At 51.4% G+C, this 14690-nt stretch overlaps 6 protein-coding genes across 6 annotated transcripts; 2 read left to right on the top strand and 4 right to left on the bottom strand.

The window, feature by feature from the left end:
• Nucleotides 1-17: 17 nt before the first annotated feature.
• Nucleotides 18-1237, top strand: TrAFT101_007850 (uncharacterized protein). The gene is made up of 2 exons (XM_024902638.2): nucleotides 18-159; nucleotides 231-1237. Exons 1-2 carry the CDS (start codon nucleotides 137-139, stop codon nucleotides 1048-1050), a joined length of 843 nt encoding a protein of 280 aa, XP_024759032.1. The 5' UTR covers nucleotides 18-136; the 3' UTR covers nucleotides 1051-1237.
• TrAFT101_007851 (uncharacterized protein) lies at nucleotides 696-3875 on the bottom strand. Its single transcript, XM_024911009.2, has 9 exons — nucleotides 3489-3875; nucleotides 3341-3406; nucleotides 3129-3284; nucleotides 2970-3069; nucleotides 2795-2913; nucleotides 2376-2739; nucleotides 1953-2314; nucleotides 1761-1885; nucleotides 696-1707 (listed from the first exon to the last, which is right to left on the bottom strand). Exons 1-9 carry the CDS (start codon nucleotides 3735-3737, stop codon nucleotides 1422-1424), a joined length of 1827 nt encoding a protein of 608 aa, XP_024759031.1. The 5' UTR covers nucleotides 3738-3875; the 3' UTR covers nucleotides 696-1421.
• Nucleotides 3876-4711: 836 nt separating this feature from the next.
• On the top strand, nucleotides 4712-6195 carry TrAFT101_007852 (uncharacterized protein). Its single transcript, XM_024906836.2, has one exon. It carries the CDS (start codon nucleotides 4761-4763, stop codon nucleotides 6051-6053), a length of 1293 nt encoding a protein of 430 aa, XP_024759030.2. The 5' UTR covers nucleotides 4712-4760; the 3' UTR covers nucleotides 6054-6195.
• Nucleotides 6122-8244, bottom strand: IDH1 (isocitrate dehydrogenase (NAD(+)) idh1). Its single transcript, XM_024905976.2, has 3 exons — nucleotides 8022-8244; nucleotides 6733-7751; nucleotides 6122-6670 (listed from the first exon to the last, which is right to left on the bottom strand). The coding sequence occupies exons 1-3, from the start codon at nucleotides 8052-8054 to the stop codon at nucleotides 6586-6588; spliced, it is 1137 nt and encodes a 378-aa protein (XP_024759029.1). The 5' UTR covers nucleotides 8055-8244; the 3' UTR covers nucleotides 6122-6585.
• An 804-nt stretch (nucleotides 8245-9048) lies between these two features.
• TrAFT101_007854 (uncharacterized protein) lies at nucleotides 9049-11645 on the bottom strand (the record flags this gene model as incomplete). The annotated part of the gene is made up of 4 exons (XM_024905973.2): nucleotides 9049-10943; nucleotides 11016-11332; nucleotides 11465-11495; nucleotides 11564-11645. The coding sequence occupies 4 exons, from the start codon at nucleotides 11643-11645 to the stop codon at nucleotides 9049-9051; spliced, it is 2325 nt and encodes a 774-aa protein (XP_024759028.2).
• A 1315-nt stretch (nucleotides 11646-12960) lies between these two features.
• Nucleotides 12961-14608, bottom strand: TrAFT101_007855 (uncharacterized protein; the record flags this gene model as incomplete). The annotated part of the gene is made up of 2 exons (XM_024900544.2): nucleotides 12961-14000; nucleotides 14071-14608. The coding sequence occupies 2 exons, from the start codon at nucleotides 14606-14608 to the stop codon at nucleotides 12961-12963; spliced, it is 1578 nt and encodes a 525-aa protein (XP_024759027.2).
• Nucleotides 14609-14690: the final 82 nt, after the last annotated feature.

Raw genomic sequence — 14690 nt, forward strand, 5'->3', positions numbered from 1 at the left:
GACTTGATGATCCAAGCAAAATAACCGCCATCTCTTGCGCTACATTCCATTTCTCAAAGGCGCCCTAAGCGAAGCAACAAGCAATTCCCATACATTCATTACTAAAGCACAAAAAAACCACTGTAATTACGCCACAATGTCTCGCCCCGAGGACTCTCTGTACGCTCTCATTCCCCCCCACCATCACCACCGCCCGACCTCTTCTAACAATCTCATTCTTCTCTCTCCAGCGCGGCCGACGTCCACTATGACGATACCGAAGCCCGCAAATACACCACCAGCTCCCGTATCCAAAACATCCAAGCCTCCATGACCCGCCGCGCCCTCGAGCTGCTCGACCTCAAGGCCCCGTCCCTCATCCTCGACATCGGCTGCGGCAGCGGCCTCTCCGGCGAGATCCTCTCCGCCGTCGACCCGGCCGACGGCGGCCCTCACACCTGGATCGGCATGGACGTCTCCCCCTCCATGCTGGACATTGCGCTGCAGCGCGACGTCGAGGGCGACCTGATGCTGGCCGACATTGGCCAGGGCGTGCCCTTCCGCGCGGGATCCTTCGATGCCGCCATCAGCATATCTGCGATTCAGTGGCTTTGCAGCGCCGAGTCGAGCGAGACTTCCCCCACCGGGCGTCTGAATCGATTCTTCAACGGCTTGTACGCGTCGCTGCGCAGAGGTGGCCGTGCTGTCTGCCAGTTTTACCCCAAGAACGATACTCAGCGGAACATGATCACCCAGGCTGCCGTCAAAGCTGGCTTCGGCGCCGGTCTCCTCGAGGACGACCCGGGCACCAAGAACGTCAAGCTGTACCTCGTCCTCACTGTGGGCAACAACGACAACGAAGGCGGCAACACAGACATCACTGGCGTAGTCAGCGGCATGGACAATGTCGACGTTTTGGATGCTAGAAAGAGACTCAAGGCGAACAACACCCAGATCAAGAAGGGAAGCAAGGCATGGATTGTCAAGAAGAAGGAGCAGATGGAACGAAAAGGAAAGATTGTCAAGGCCACATCCAAGTACACCGGCCGCAAGCGTCGTATACAGTTTTAAAAGCAGGTTGTTTGACGAGGACAGAGCTGGGTTGCATGGTCAAGGTGTTAGCGGCGCATTCGGTTTTCTACAATTTCTTTTCCAGATACATATGATATATATGAATTGTTGATACCCTTTTATCACTCAAGTCATCTCTGGTTTCTGTTTGTGATTGTCTGATTCATCTACATTTCTGACATGGTGGAAAATTTTTTTTTTTTTTTTTTTTTCATGTTTTTATTTCATTCATCAATATGATGATGCTGCCTTCTAACAGCATTCTAGCCATGTTCATCAGATTTTCATATTTAGCAAAGAATATTCGCCTCATTCCCATTCATTTTGACTTGTTTAACATTTTTTTCTCTTTAAATATCAGCGCACATCCTCTATGCCTGTGCCTCTTGGGCAGCAGGCTTGTCTGATGGGCCGCTGTTTTGCTCCGGCTTCATAGTAGGGAAAGCCAGGACCTCTCTAATGCTGTAGTTGTCGGTCAAGAACATCATCATTCGGTCAATGCCCATACCCCAACCACCAGTGGGGGGGAGACCATGCTCAAGAGCCTTGCAGAAGGTCTCGTCGACACCCTGGGCCTCGTCATCACCCTGGGCCTTCTGTCGGGCCTGCTCCTCGAATCGCTCACGCTGTTCAGTGGCAACGTTCAACTCAGTGTAGCTATTGTTGATGTTAGCAACTCATTCATACTTTCTCATATCAATATTACTTACGCATTGCAAATTTCCTTCTTGCAGACGAAAGCCTCGAATCGCTCGCAAAGGCCAGGAACGCTGCGAGAGCTCTTGGCAAGAGGAGACATCATCTTGGGGTGGCCAGTGATGAAGGTAGGGTTAACCTATATTCAGTGTTAATCAAGAAAGCAGACAAGGTCATGTTTCTTGTAATTATTTGCGATCACTTACGCATTGCGACTCCAAAAACTCTCCAACAAGGGCATCCAGCATACGGGCGTTGGTCAGGGGAGCGCTGCACTCAACACCAGTCTTCTTCAGGATTCTCTTGAGGAAAACGTTGGCCTCATCGGTGTGGAGCTCGTCAGCAGGAGGGAACTTCTCGCCGACGCACTCTTCCAGAGTGGAGATCATCTCAATTCGGCGCCAAGGGCCCTCCCAGTTGATCTCGATCTCCTCGCCGTTGATGGTGTGGTACTTGGTCTTGTATGAGCCGTGGATGTGCTTGACCAGGCCAGTGACAAGGCTCTCGGTCATGTCCATGAGGTCATAGTAATCAGCATAGGCCATATAGAACTCCAAAGTAGTGAATTCTAGCAAACGTTAGTCTTCTTCTGATTCTAAAGACTTTGAAGTAGTAAATTGAAAACGTACCAGGGTTGTGAGTCAGGTCCATGCTCTCATTTCTGAACTGACGTCCCATCTCGTAGACTCGGTTCAGTCCACCGACAACAAGCATCTTGAGGTACAGCTCAGGGGCGATACGGAGGAACATGTCCATGTTAAGATCATTGTGGTGAGTAATGAATGGCTTGGCAGTGGCACCACCAGCAATGGCGTTAAGCATAGGGGTCTGCACTGAGATGAAGTCCCGGTCGTCAAACCAGCGACGGATGTAGGAGTCAACCTTGGCGCGGGTGAGGAAGACATTTCTAACGTTGTCGTTCATCATCAGATCGAGATATCGCTGACGGAATCGCTGCTCGGGGTTCTTGAAGCCGTAGTGGTCATCGGGAATCTGAAATGGGGTCAGAGGATGAACATATGTGGACCCCGCGATTGCAATGGCTTACCTGGTGCAAGCATGGCGACAGGAGGACAACCTCGACAGCGGCAATAGAAAGCTCGCCAGAGAAGTCGCCAGAACCCTGCTTGGTCTTGGGGTTGGTCCGGGTAGGGTAACCACGGATACCTAGAAGAGAAGTCAGAAGATGCTCGCAAATTCAGTGAGAATTTCCATTTACGAACCGATAATGTCACCACGACGGAGGTTGATGTGCTGCTCCTCAAACTCGGGGGTGCCCTCCTCACGGTTGTCGGCCTGGGCAAGGACTTGGAGACGAGTACCCTGGAAAACTGTCAGACTGCGTGGCCTTGCCATATTTAAATCTCAGCGTAGAAGCGCACCTCGGAGCGGATATCGTAGAAGAACAGCTTGCTACCAGCTGATCGCTTCACGTAGACTCTGCCAGCCAGAGAAATCTTCTTGGTTGTGTCGGACTCGCCGTTCTTAAGGTTTGAGAACTCCTCGGCGAACTTGCGGATGTCGTAGGTAACATGGAACTATAAAACTGATGAGCAACCAACAAATTTATTCGTCGGCATCAGTAGCAGCGCACCTTGTGGGGGTAAGCCTTGCCCTGGGCGTGGAGCTCGTTGACAGCTCTTGATCGAATCTCAAAGTACTACGTAGATATGCCATGTTAGAAAAAAAAAAATCCAGACAATCCAATGGTCGCGCGACAAATGTCCAGCACGCAAACATACCTGGTTGGGAGTGAGCTCCTTCTCGGAAGCCTCAGCGCTCTTCTTGCCGGCGGCCTGCGCGGGCTTCTTGTCCTTGTTGGCGGCGTCCTTCTCCTTCTTCTGGGCCTCCTTCTCACGGGCCTTCTGTCGCTTCTTGAGCTCAGTCTTGGAGATCATCTCTCCAGTGACCTCGTCAAGGTGCAGCTTGGAAACAGCGGCAGCAGCAGCGTCAACGGCCGCATCGCCGGCAGTGGGTTGCTTGTCCGCCATGGTGAATCGATTTGTGGTCGTCTAAGGGTGTTGGCGGAATAAAATTGGGGGGGATATCGTCGAGGAGGTTGAAATATATAGTCACAAAAATAGAACAAAAAAAAATATCAGCTTCCGCACAGGCTTCGAGTCATAGTAGAAATCGGAGTCACCCCGCCATGCGACCAATGGAGGGGTTGGCGCCAGGGTTATTTTTTCCTTAATTGGACGGGAATTCAATTCCCCGATCCGGCCGATGCGCTGCATGCCATTGCAGAGCTGAGCGCTGGACTTGGGGCTGGCTGGTATACATTGGGCATATGCTTGAGTTTTGCGTAGGGATTGGTGAAAGCATATACGTTGGCCATTCAATGGCTATAAACTGCAATAGCTTAATGAATTATGTACAGTTTGATTTGACGTATACAATTAGAAAACTCATTATGAAAGACAGTGCACTTATACCTTAGTCTAGTACCCAGGTTTAAAAACATAGACTAAAAGCTATAGTGAGTACTCGGGCTTAGATGGAACTCGTCCGAGCTGCTTGCGGCTTATAAGAGCCTAAAACCCCGCCATAGGTTGCACTCCAGGCAAATTCTGTCTTATCTAACATTTGAAATCCTATACTGATGTAACTCTGCCCGCAAGTCGGCCGATGATCCGCACACCCCAACTCACAACGAGCAGGTTCTTATCATGCTCCTCCAAACCGTTTCTTCCGGAAAATGTTACCCAGTAGAGCAGCAGCAATACTAAGAGTAGTTGATCTTATGAAATCGATTAGCTTATTTGGGGGTCATAACCCCCAAAGATCTACTGCTTCGTATTGCTCCTAGCAGCGGCTAAATCGCCGTATCTCCCCTACCCATTGTCTAAACCACCACTTATATCTCCACTCAGTCTTACAGCCACAAGCTAAATAACAAGATACTCTACTTGTCATCATGTTTCAATCTTAATTTTACCACTGTCCATCCCTCCTTAACAATACCAAAAAAAAAAAAAAAAAAAAAACTCTGTACATATTTTCTTCAGTCCACCATGGCGCTCTCAAGCCGAGCTTCCAAGCTCACAACCCCCGATCCCTCAGTCGGTTTCATCCTAGACAACTGGAACGCCAATTCCAATCCATCGGGCTATGTAAACCTCGGCGTCGCAGAAAACTACCTCATGCACGAATCTCTCTCAGAGCACTTCCACGCCAATCTCAAAATCCCTACTTCAGCTTTCACTTACGGCGACTTCTGGAAGCGCGGCAGAACCGCCATTGCACGCTTCCTCTCGAAACACTTGAATCCCGTACAGCCTATAAAGCTGGAGCATGTGGCTGTTACGAGTGGCTGTACTTCTGCTGTCGAGCATCTGGCTTGGGCATTTGCCGATCCGGGAGAGTACATCCTTCTCGGACGACCGTATTACGGAGCGTTTCCAAGTGATGCGACGCTTCGTACTGGAACGAAGCTGGCATTTGTCGATTTCAAAGAAGACGATCCGCTAGGAGTAAACTGCGTCAAAAGATACGAAGACAGGCTCTTAGAAGCCCGAGCAAGAGGTGAAAAAGTGACTGGCCTGCTCCTCTGTCACCCGCATAACCCCCTCGGACGATGCTACTCCCGAGAAGTCCTCATCGACCTGCTCAAATTCTGCAACAAGTACAAGCTCCACCTCATCAGCGATGAAATCTACGCCCTCTCCATATTTGAAAACAATATCGACTCAAGCCCAACTCCAGAGCCTTTTCACTCCATCCTCTCTATCGATCCCACAGGCCTGATAGATCCCTCGCTCGTACACGTCCTATGGGGCATGTCCAAAGACTTTGGCGCAAATGGTCTACGCCTAGGCGCCGTCATCTCGCAGCACAACGTGGACCTGATGACGGCACTCGGCCCTGCCGTCCTGTTCTCCACCATCTCGTCCCTTTCGGAGCACGCATTTGCCAATGTGCTAGAGGACGATGCCTGGGTCGAAAACTACATCAAGGAGAACCAGCGCAAACTGGCCGAATACTACGAATACATCACGAATTGGGCCAAGAAAAACGATATTGTCTATGCGCCTGGGGTCAACGCTGGGTTCTTCATCTGGGTCGATCTAGGAAGATCATATCTCAAACACCAGGAGAATCCCGATGCCATAAAGCCCGAGGATCTCGATGGAGTCGTTATGAACGCCTTGCTAAAACATAAAGTCTTCCTTGCATCAGGAGAACGGTTCGGATCCGAGAAGCCCGGTTGGTTCCGCATTGTCTTTTCTCACGACAAGGACTATCTGATTGAGGGCCTGAGCCGGATCGTCGCCGCAGTGACATCTCCTGAGACGTTGCGAAATTGACAATCAATCGATCCAGATGCAACTATGCATATAAAAGTTGCATACCAAAGCCAGTCGGAGCACCTTGAAAATTAGCAGAGTACAATTATGTATTTAGATTTCATCTTGGATCAATAAATACCTATAGCAAATTTCGCAAAGCAATATTTCAGCCCGTATTTATATAAGTAATCATGTACTGTAAAAAAAAAGTCTATATATTCAGACTGCTGCCTTGCTCCATACGCTCATGTTAAAACATAGGTACACTCCCTTTTTCTCCTCCCTGTTCTTCCCACCACCTTCCTGTTTCTCCATGATATCGCCCCCCTGCCCCCAATACCAATTTATCTGGCCTTGATTTGTTTCTTGCCCTTTAGTTTTGAATTCCAGCGGCGTCGCTCCGCATCGCCTTCGGCTTCTAAGGTTTGAGGTATCATTTTTTTTTCCAAACACGCCTGGTCGAGGTAATGTGAGAAAGGTGTGGGTTTTTGTTAGTGGTCGTGCTGGGTGTAAATCTTTTTTTCTCGCCTTAACGGCTAGTATGTGGTATTTAGATGGTCTCCATGCGGTCGAGGATGGCCTTGGTGAACTCGTGGGTGGTGGACTCGCCGCCCATGTCGCGAGTGCGGACCTTGCTGTAGAAGACGTCAGTAAAAAAACGGGATCATAAAAGGTAGAAAGGAAAAGAGAAACGTACCCGTCGGCAATAACGCCGTAGACAGCCTTGGAGATGCGGTTGGCGTGGTCGTCGAGGCCAAGGTGTCTCAGGAGCATGCTGCCGCTGAGAATCATGGCTGTGGGGTTGGCCTGGTCCTTGCCCTTGATGTCGAGACCGACGTGACGGCAGCCGGGCTCGAAGACGGCAACCTCACGGCCCATGTTGCAGCCGGGGACGATACCGGGGCCGCCAACCAGGGCAGCACCAATGTTGGACAGGATGCCGCCGTACAGGTTAGGCATGACCATGACGTCGAACTGCTGGGGGCGGGAGACGGCCTGCATGGAGGCGTTGTCGACAATCATGTCGTTGACCTCGAGGGTGGGGTACTCCTTGGCGGTCTGGTGGAAGGTGCTGCGGAACAGACCGTCGGCCAGCTTCATGATGTTGGCCTTGTGAATGCAGGTGACCTTCTTGCGGCCGTTGGCGAGGGCAAAGGCAAAGGCGAACTTGGCAATGCGCTCGGACTTGGCGCGGGTGATGATCTTGAGCGACTCGACGACGCCGGGCACGCTCTGGTGCTCCAGGCCGGAGTACTCACCCTCGGTGTTCTCACGGATGATGCACAGGTCGACGTCCTTGTGGCGCGTCTCGTAGCCGGGGATGTTCTTGATCAGCGAGATGCTGGCGTAGATGTCGAGCTCCTGGCGCATGGCGACGTTGAAGCTCTGGTGGCCGGAGCGGCTGACGGGCGTGTGGAGGATACCCTTGAGGCCCAGCTTGTTGCGCTTGAGAGACGCAACGCTCTCGCGGAAGGCCTCCTCGGTTCGCAGGGCGCTCTCCTCGACACCGGAGACCTCGATCTGCTCCCACTCGATGGGCACGTTGTCGGCCTTGAAGATGGTCTTGACAGACTCGGCAACCTCTCCACCGATACCATCACCGGGGATCAGCGTCACGGTGTACTTGCCGCCGAACTTGGCGGGCTTGAAGATGTCGGACTGGACGGTCGCGAATGATCGGGTGAGCTGCTGGGGCTGGGCAGCAGCGCGGAGGACCTGATGGCATCATTGCTTGTCAGTTGCTGGTCCTCACATCTTGAAAGAACGAAAGAGAAAAAAAAATCTCGCGGGAATGGCCTTGGTTCCAGCCATCAGCCCCTCCACCTCTTCCGGGCATCTCCCAAGAGAGAGAGAAAAACCCTCTTCGCAGTGCGTTGTATTCCATGCTCTTCCCCTTTTCTTCTTCTTCTTTTCCTTTGCCAAAGCTCGATCTCATTCCCAAGTGTCTTATTTCATAGAAGAGGAGAACAAAAAGCAGCCACATACCTGCGCGGTCCGGAGGGAGCTTCGCGACAACATCTTGGACACAAGAAGAAGAGACGGTTCAGCCAGATGCTAAGAGAGGTGCACGGTCCAGAATTCCCGATTCGACCCAACAAGGATAAAAGGGAACTATAATTAGGAGAGGAGGGGAGAGTTTTGCGGTTCGTTAAAGAGAGAAAGGAGAGAGAGAGAAAGAAAGAAGAGAGAGTTTCTTTTTTGGAACAGGTTTCAAAAAATCGCCCTTGGAGCCAAATTACCGCAGTGACCGTTTGATAGGCTCGTGCCAATTGAGCCGAGCTTTTTCGGCCTGCGCCGGCGGCGCCGCAGCGCATAGCATTTTTTTCGTTAATTTTTTTTTTTTTTTTTTTTTTTACCTTCCATTGCTCCGTTTTTAGCTGCAAGTTCGGAACAAAGTGCGGAATGCGACGTCTTTCCGAGCGCAGCTCCGGGCTAGCGCGGTTGCTTCTTCGGGACTAGACGCTGCGATTGTTGCTTATCGGACATGCATTGCCAAACTTGGTAATTCCAGCTCGACGTCATGTCGTCGCTCACGATGATTAGGGGTTACATGAATGTGCCGTTATTGTATTCTGCCAACAAATGTCGTACGTGCATGAGCCATCATTCGAGCCGATTCATTAAGTCATACATTGCAGAGCTAGTACTGAGCTACCTAAACTATCAGAAATTCTATTGCTACTTCTCGTTCAGTTATACAACAAATCATATAGAAGACACCCCTCTAACAAGTAATTCCAGCCAGTTCCCATTCGTTCCCTTCATACCCAATTATCGGTGTCATCATCACTCTTACAAACACATCGCATCAGTCATACCCAACCTCCTACCACCCAAGGGTGTCCGTGTCCTAGGTTAAAGTCTCTTTGGCATGATTCTTTCGTCGTCGTTTTCATGCCTTCGTGTAGTAGAAGCTTACCTCAATTTTTTTTCCCGTTCCCAGAAACAGTACAGTTCGTTAGTTCATTCAAGGCTATTCCGTACAAAAATCGTTCGTCTCTCTCCACATCGTCTACACCTCTTCCTCATCCAGCGGCTCGACTCGAACCAAAATCTCCTCAAGCAGCCCCTCCAGAAAGTTGCCCACGTCACGGCCCATACCTACGGGTTCAGCTTTGTCGTGGTAATCAATCTCCTTGCAAACGTGTGCCAGCTTATAGACAAGTTTGCGGACTTTCTCGTGAGAAGCCTCGGCTCGCTGTTGTTTGGCTGACATTGTTGACCCTTTCTGAACAGATCTATACATCTGTTGAAGTCGAATCTGCCGTCTCTTGAGCGCCTCTTCCAGAGCGGGAAAGATGACATCGTTGAGTGCATCAAGTTCCCCGTTAGGGTTTGCAGCCGGGGCCGAAGGAAAGTTATCTAACATCCCTGAAGAATTACCCTGTGATCGCATTGACGATACCGATGCTGATGGCGCATGCGCAGCAGCATTAGGCGGAGGCGCAGTTGTTGATGAAGCTGGTACTCTGGAAGCCGAAGTATGAGCCATGACCGGTGTTACCGTCCGCTTTTCAGTTGTATGAGGTGATGAGTTAGATACTCTGGATGCTGAAGTATGCGCCATGACCGGAGTGACCGTTCGTTTTTCGGTAGTCTTGGGCGATGAAGCAGATACCCTAGATGCTGAAGTATGAGCCGCCATGACCGGTGTTACCGTTCGCTTTTCAACAGTAGCTTGAGGCGGTGGTGGTTTAGGGGATGGACCCCTGTATGGTGGAATTTCAGGCACGTCGTAATGCGTAAACTTTGTGCTTGTTGATCGAGGTGAAACGCCATGAGCTGGCGGCACCGGCCTCTCAAATCCAGGAGGTATGGAAATGACTCGGTGCGCGGGAGCTGCGGGGGGAGGGGGCGACGGTGTTGGTGCAGGTTCAGGCAACTCTATATTCAGATTCAGTATTCCCATATCGCGCTGGAGCTGAGCTTGCAATTCTCGGTCATAATCGGGCGAGGGAGGTTCTGGCGCCGGGGCCAGCACTGGTGCCGGAGCAATCTTTGGCGTCTTTGGTGTGGAACCCTGGATGTCCCAGCTTGAGGTCTTCACCACGACAGGGCTAGGGGGCGGGGGCGCTGCTTTCGATACAAATCCGCGCTGTACAGCATGAGGTATCGGTTTGCGCTGTGGGCTGGATTGCCGTGATGTTCCCGCGCTGGATGCATTGGCTGCTTTGAGAGTATCACTGGGCTGAAGGACATGTTCTGGTCTCAACTTTGTTGGGCTTGATGGCTCGCGCCGCCTCTCGCCGTAATCATCCGAGTTCTCGGATGACCGTCCGGCTCTCGTGTTAGTAGCACTTGCACCGAGCGGGTTGAGCTTACTCGGCCGGTTGACGACACCACCACGATCATTGACAAGCCTAACGGTGCCAAAGTCCCACATGTCTTCATTCACCCGCGTCCTCTCCGGAGGTGCGCTCTCGCTGACCTCCCATGTATCCTCTTCTTCTGTTTTATGTGTCGCCGCCCATCTGGTATGTCGCTCAATCAACTCTGTGAGGTATGTCGTCTTTTTTGCCTTTCGAATAAACGGATGTCGCAAGAGGTCTCTCGCAGTCGGTCGTTCCTTTGGATCGCGCTGCAGACACAATTCGACAAAATCTTTAAAGGCCTTTGTAAAATTCCCCTCCAGCCTTGGCGGTGGATTCTTGGGGATGAGGAATAAAACCTTCATGGGATGAATGTCGGCGTAAGGAGGCTCGCCGTTCGCCAGCTCGAGAGCTGTGATACCGAGTGACCAAATATCAGCCTTGTGATCATATCCAGATTGTTTAATGACCTCCGGTGCCATCCAAAAGGGGGTTCCAACGAATGTGTTTTTCTTCGTCATGGTAGCTGAGAGCTGGCCCGAGACGCCAAAATCAGCCAGCTTGACCTGCCCGTTGGCCCCCAGCAAGACATTAGCCGCTAGCAATAGTGTCAGCACCAAAATCGAAGCCTCTTGCAGGGTCGTAGTAGAAAAATATTATGAATCCTCACCCTTAATGTCACGATGTAGTTTCTTGTCCGCGTGGAGATAGTCCAGGCCCATCAGCAACTCCCTTATGATGATTGCGATGTAATCCTCGCCCATGATCCCTGGCTTCATCAGGTCAGCACAGCTGCCGCCTGCGCAAAACTCCATGACGATCCATAGCTCGGCGCCCTTTGCATAGGATCCGTAGTATTTGGTCACATATGGTGACTGGAGTTCGGACAGAATGGCGATTTCTTGGATAATGTCTTCGACCTCGTCTTCGGCATTTTCAACGTCGATAATCTTGATGGCGACAGAGCGGCCAGTGCGTCTGTCAACTCTAAAAGGGCGCAGGAGAGCAAGTCAGAACAGTCGCCAGCCAGTAGCATCACTCAACTTCAACAGAGAGAAACAGTAGGAACAAGAGAAAAAGCCCAGCCAGGGACGGCAGGACGTGCAACATACGACGTACCCCTTGAACACCTTGCCAAAGCTACCACCGCCTACAAGCAACATCGCATTAGGGACCACGACCAAGACAACTAGAGATCCCTCAGACCAGCAAACTGACCAATGCAGTATTCTTTCGTATATAGAAGCTCCGGATCCAGAACTTCATTGGCCTCATCCGCATAACGGTGCGATTCCGCCATGGCGTCTGTCCTGGTATGTATTCTCGTCACCGGTTCTGCACTACCGATTGGCGGGAATGGAATGGGAGCGGCTACTTGCGCGTCCACCAAAAGGGCAGTGTCGTCGCTGCGAGATCATAAAGCCATGCGCTCTATGATGGGTCGGTTCGCCTTGTACGGGAGAGTAAAAGGGCAGTTTTCGGTTTATGTAAACGAGAGTTGCAAGTCGAGGCGCGAAGCGGGCACCGGGCGTTGGTGCTTGAAGATGCACGGGATAAAGGGCATGTGCTGGAAATGGCCGAATGTCGTATCGGTTGCTTGGAGCTGGCGGTGAGCCCCACTATGGGCCGGCACAAGCGCTCCCGCTGTAGGGGCAGGGCGCTGCGGTGCCTGCGCCTAGGGGCCTATAGGGTGCCTGTAGGGTGTCTGTAGGGTGCCTGTCGCTGTTTTGCAGGCGGCGATCCCGGCCGTCGCACCAGCAACACAGCTCGAGCTTGCTTATCGATCAGCCGTCAGCGATCAACTATTTATGTGCTCAACATGCTACAGAACTAACAACAAGAAGGCGATGGCAATTCGCAGGGTTGGGACTCGGCAGAGTCATGTAAATTATCCCACTATCAACATACATAACGTTGAGCAAACTGACCCAAGGACTAACCGTTGATCGCCATGGACTGCTTATAAACAAATGCCAGAGCCAACGCTGCATCAAAACAAATCAGCTGGTTGTCCATTGTTTACGCCACCATTTCGTGGGGTCTATTGCGGGGCAACGCCAATCGCAACCAGGGGTACACAAGCGCATCAACTGCGTCTGCTAGCCCTTCTTCAGCCTCGCGGCAAACCAGTAAAGGGCGAAGAGCAGGTCAATAAAAGCAGCTGAAACTTGTTGTTTCGCTAATTTCCCGCGTCAAAACACTTGCATTGTCTACCTATAATATCACAACGCGGCAGAGGTTGTGTCTCCAAGTGGTAAAAAGGGAGAAGCAGGAAAAAAACAAATAAGTAGGGAAAAGAAAGGCCCCCAAAGAGCAAGCTGGTGTATGGTCAGGAGAACCAAGTGCACAATAGCTCGTCTATGCTACTAGTATCCCTCGTACTTCGTAATCAGCGGCTTCCTCCCGTATAACAGCAGCAAATAAACCAAGCAAATCATCGTAGAACCGGTTCGCCCGTGACGGGTATTTATATCCCATATTGTCTATCAAACAGATGCAGTCATCGTCATCCTGGCTACGCTTCATATAAGCGTTGTCAAGAGACCTGTCCTGTTCCCGCATCTTACATATCGTCATTCGTCATTCAATAGTAAAAGAATCGCCCATCAGCGCCGTTATTCGTCCGTAATAAACTCAATCATGACTGTCCCTTGCTTCAGGCCCGCCTCTTCGATGGTAGAGTCCAATGATTCAATAAGATCTTGTCCCTGGGGCATCTGCTTCAGCTCAAAAATAATCCCTTCCTTGCCCTGCAGCGGCTCCGCCTTGAGCCATTCATATATCCTACGAACAGGGTCCTGCAAATTGAACCGCCGAATGATGCGACCGTCAGGGTGTCGGAACTGAATGCGTGTCGTTGTAGAGGGGTTGTTATCAGGTTCCACATGAGGGTTTATGCTAGAGATCTGGGCAAATGGGTTCTGCGACTCTTTTTCTTCAGGCTTTTTCGCTTCCTCCTTAGTCAATGCATCAGGATCATGAACACTTGGCGTGGATCCCGAGCCCGATCCCGAGCCGCCACTCTGAGCTCCAGCCAAGCTGTTTTTGAGCGCCATCTCCAGCATCTCATCTTCTGTCATTCGATCCACGTCAATGACTTGAGGTTTCCGAGCGGGCGCCCTAGCAACTGGATTCTTGCTGTTGGCTGCGAGGCTGTATCGGTCCAAAAATTCGGCCACCTCGGCGTGAAACTCGTTGGCATTGGGGAAGGGCTTCCCGCTCCATACTTTGACCTGCTCTCCAGTTCGAGGATCAACAATGGAGACGTGAGGGTAGTTGTCTGGATTTTCATGTGACCGGTTGGGGAAGTAGAATGTTATATACTCCTCCGCATCGGGGTAATCTTTGTCCAACTGCAGGAAAATGAAGTTTTCGTTGACCAGCTCTTTCACAGCTCTGTCCTTCCAGATATCTCGGTTAAGCATCTGACAGCTAAAATCGCTCATGTCTTGTAGGTTAACCATTATCCACTTCTTGTCTTCCTTGCCCAGCGTACGGGCCTCATCCCATGATAATCGAGACATCAGATCGTAGGGCGGTCGAAACAAATCCTCCAGGCGCCGGGCATGAGCGGATGTATCGTCATCGCCCGCGGGCTCGGCACTTCTCGTATCATCTCCCCATATCCGGTGACCGAATGGCCCTCTAGAGGAAGCTATATGAAGCGTTAGAAATTTTTTCCATGTACTTTTCGTTAGGCGTCTCCTTTCTCGGGACAGACTTACGAGGCATCTGTCGCCTCCTTCTCAGTTGTTCCAGGATAGCTGAGCTCTCCTCTTCTCCCCAGGATGGGTCTGGTGCCACAAGCGTCTCTGTCGTCCGAGCAATAGGAGCCCTGACATCCCCACCAGCTGATCCCGATTCCTGGTATAGTTCCTCCTGTAGACGCTTTGCCATGGCAGCATCCTCCTCTTCTTGTGCAAAAGCGGCAGCCTGCGCAGCGGCAACCCGCTCGTCCTCGTCGACGTCGAAGGCATCATCGTGGTATTGCATGTCGACATCCTCCTCGTCCTCATCGTCACTATTGATGTGGATCACCCCACTGGCATCTTCTCTGCCGATGTTGACTCTGCGTGGTGCAGGAGGGCGAGCCGTCGAGGTGGTGGGAGGGTTGCTGGATACGCCAGCTCCGACCAGATCTGGACTCTCAAAGAAGAGCTCAATGGCCCGCTGGTAATCACCTCCCGTGATCTCTAGGAAGCCTCGAGCCACATCGACGCTCGCTCCAGTAATGTCAGTAAAGTGCTGAATGCTCTCCTCCATGGCTGATCAAAGTGATGCCACAACGCCCCCAACCGGCTGAGATATCTGCTGGGTAGTGAAGCAGCTAGCGGAACGAGGGTTG

Source organism: Trichoderma asperellum, chromosome 4, assembly GCF_020647865.1.
Source record: "Trichoderma asperellum chromosome 4, complete sequence".
Taxonomy (NCBI): Eukaryota; Fungi; Ascomycota; class Sordariomycetes; order Hypocreales; family Hypocreaceae; genus Trichoderma; species Trichoderma asperellum.

Coding starts and splice junctions, on each gene's coding strand:
- TrAFT101_007850 (XM_024902638.2), top strand. CDS start 137: ATGTCTCGCCCCGAGGACTCTCT. Junction 160..230: donor TCTCGCCCCGAGGACTCTCT/GTACGCTCTCAT, acceptor TTCTCTCTCCAG/CGCGGCCGACGTCCACTATG.
- TrAFT101_007851 (XM_024911009.2), bottom strand. CDS start 3,737: ATGGCGGACAAGCAACCCACTGCCGGCGATGCGGCCGTTGACGCTGCT. Junction 3,407..3,488: donor AGGAGCTCACTCCCAACCAG/GTATGTTTGCGT, acceptor ATATCTACGTAG/TACTTTGAGATTCGATCAAG. Junction 1,886..1,952: donor AGTTTTTGGAGTCGCAATGC/GTAAGTGATCGC, acceptor CACTGAATATAG/GTTAACCCTACCTTCATCAC.
- TrAFT101_007852 (XM_024906836.2), top strand. CDS start 4,761: ATGGCGCTCTCAAGCCGAGCTTCCAAGCTCACAACCCCCGATCCCTCA.
- IDH1 (XM_024905976.2), bottom strand. CDS start 8,054: ATGTTGTCGCGAAGCTCCCTCCGGACCGCGCAG. Junction 7,752..8,021: donor GCTCCCTCCGGACCGCGCAG/GTATGTGGCTGC, acceptor TGATGCCATCAG/GTCCTCCGCGCTGCTGCCCA. Junction 6,671..6,732: donor TACGGCGTTATTGCCGACGG/GTACGTTTCTCT, acceptor CGTCTTCTACAG/CAAGGTCCGCACTCGCGACA.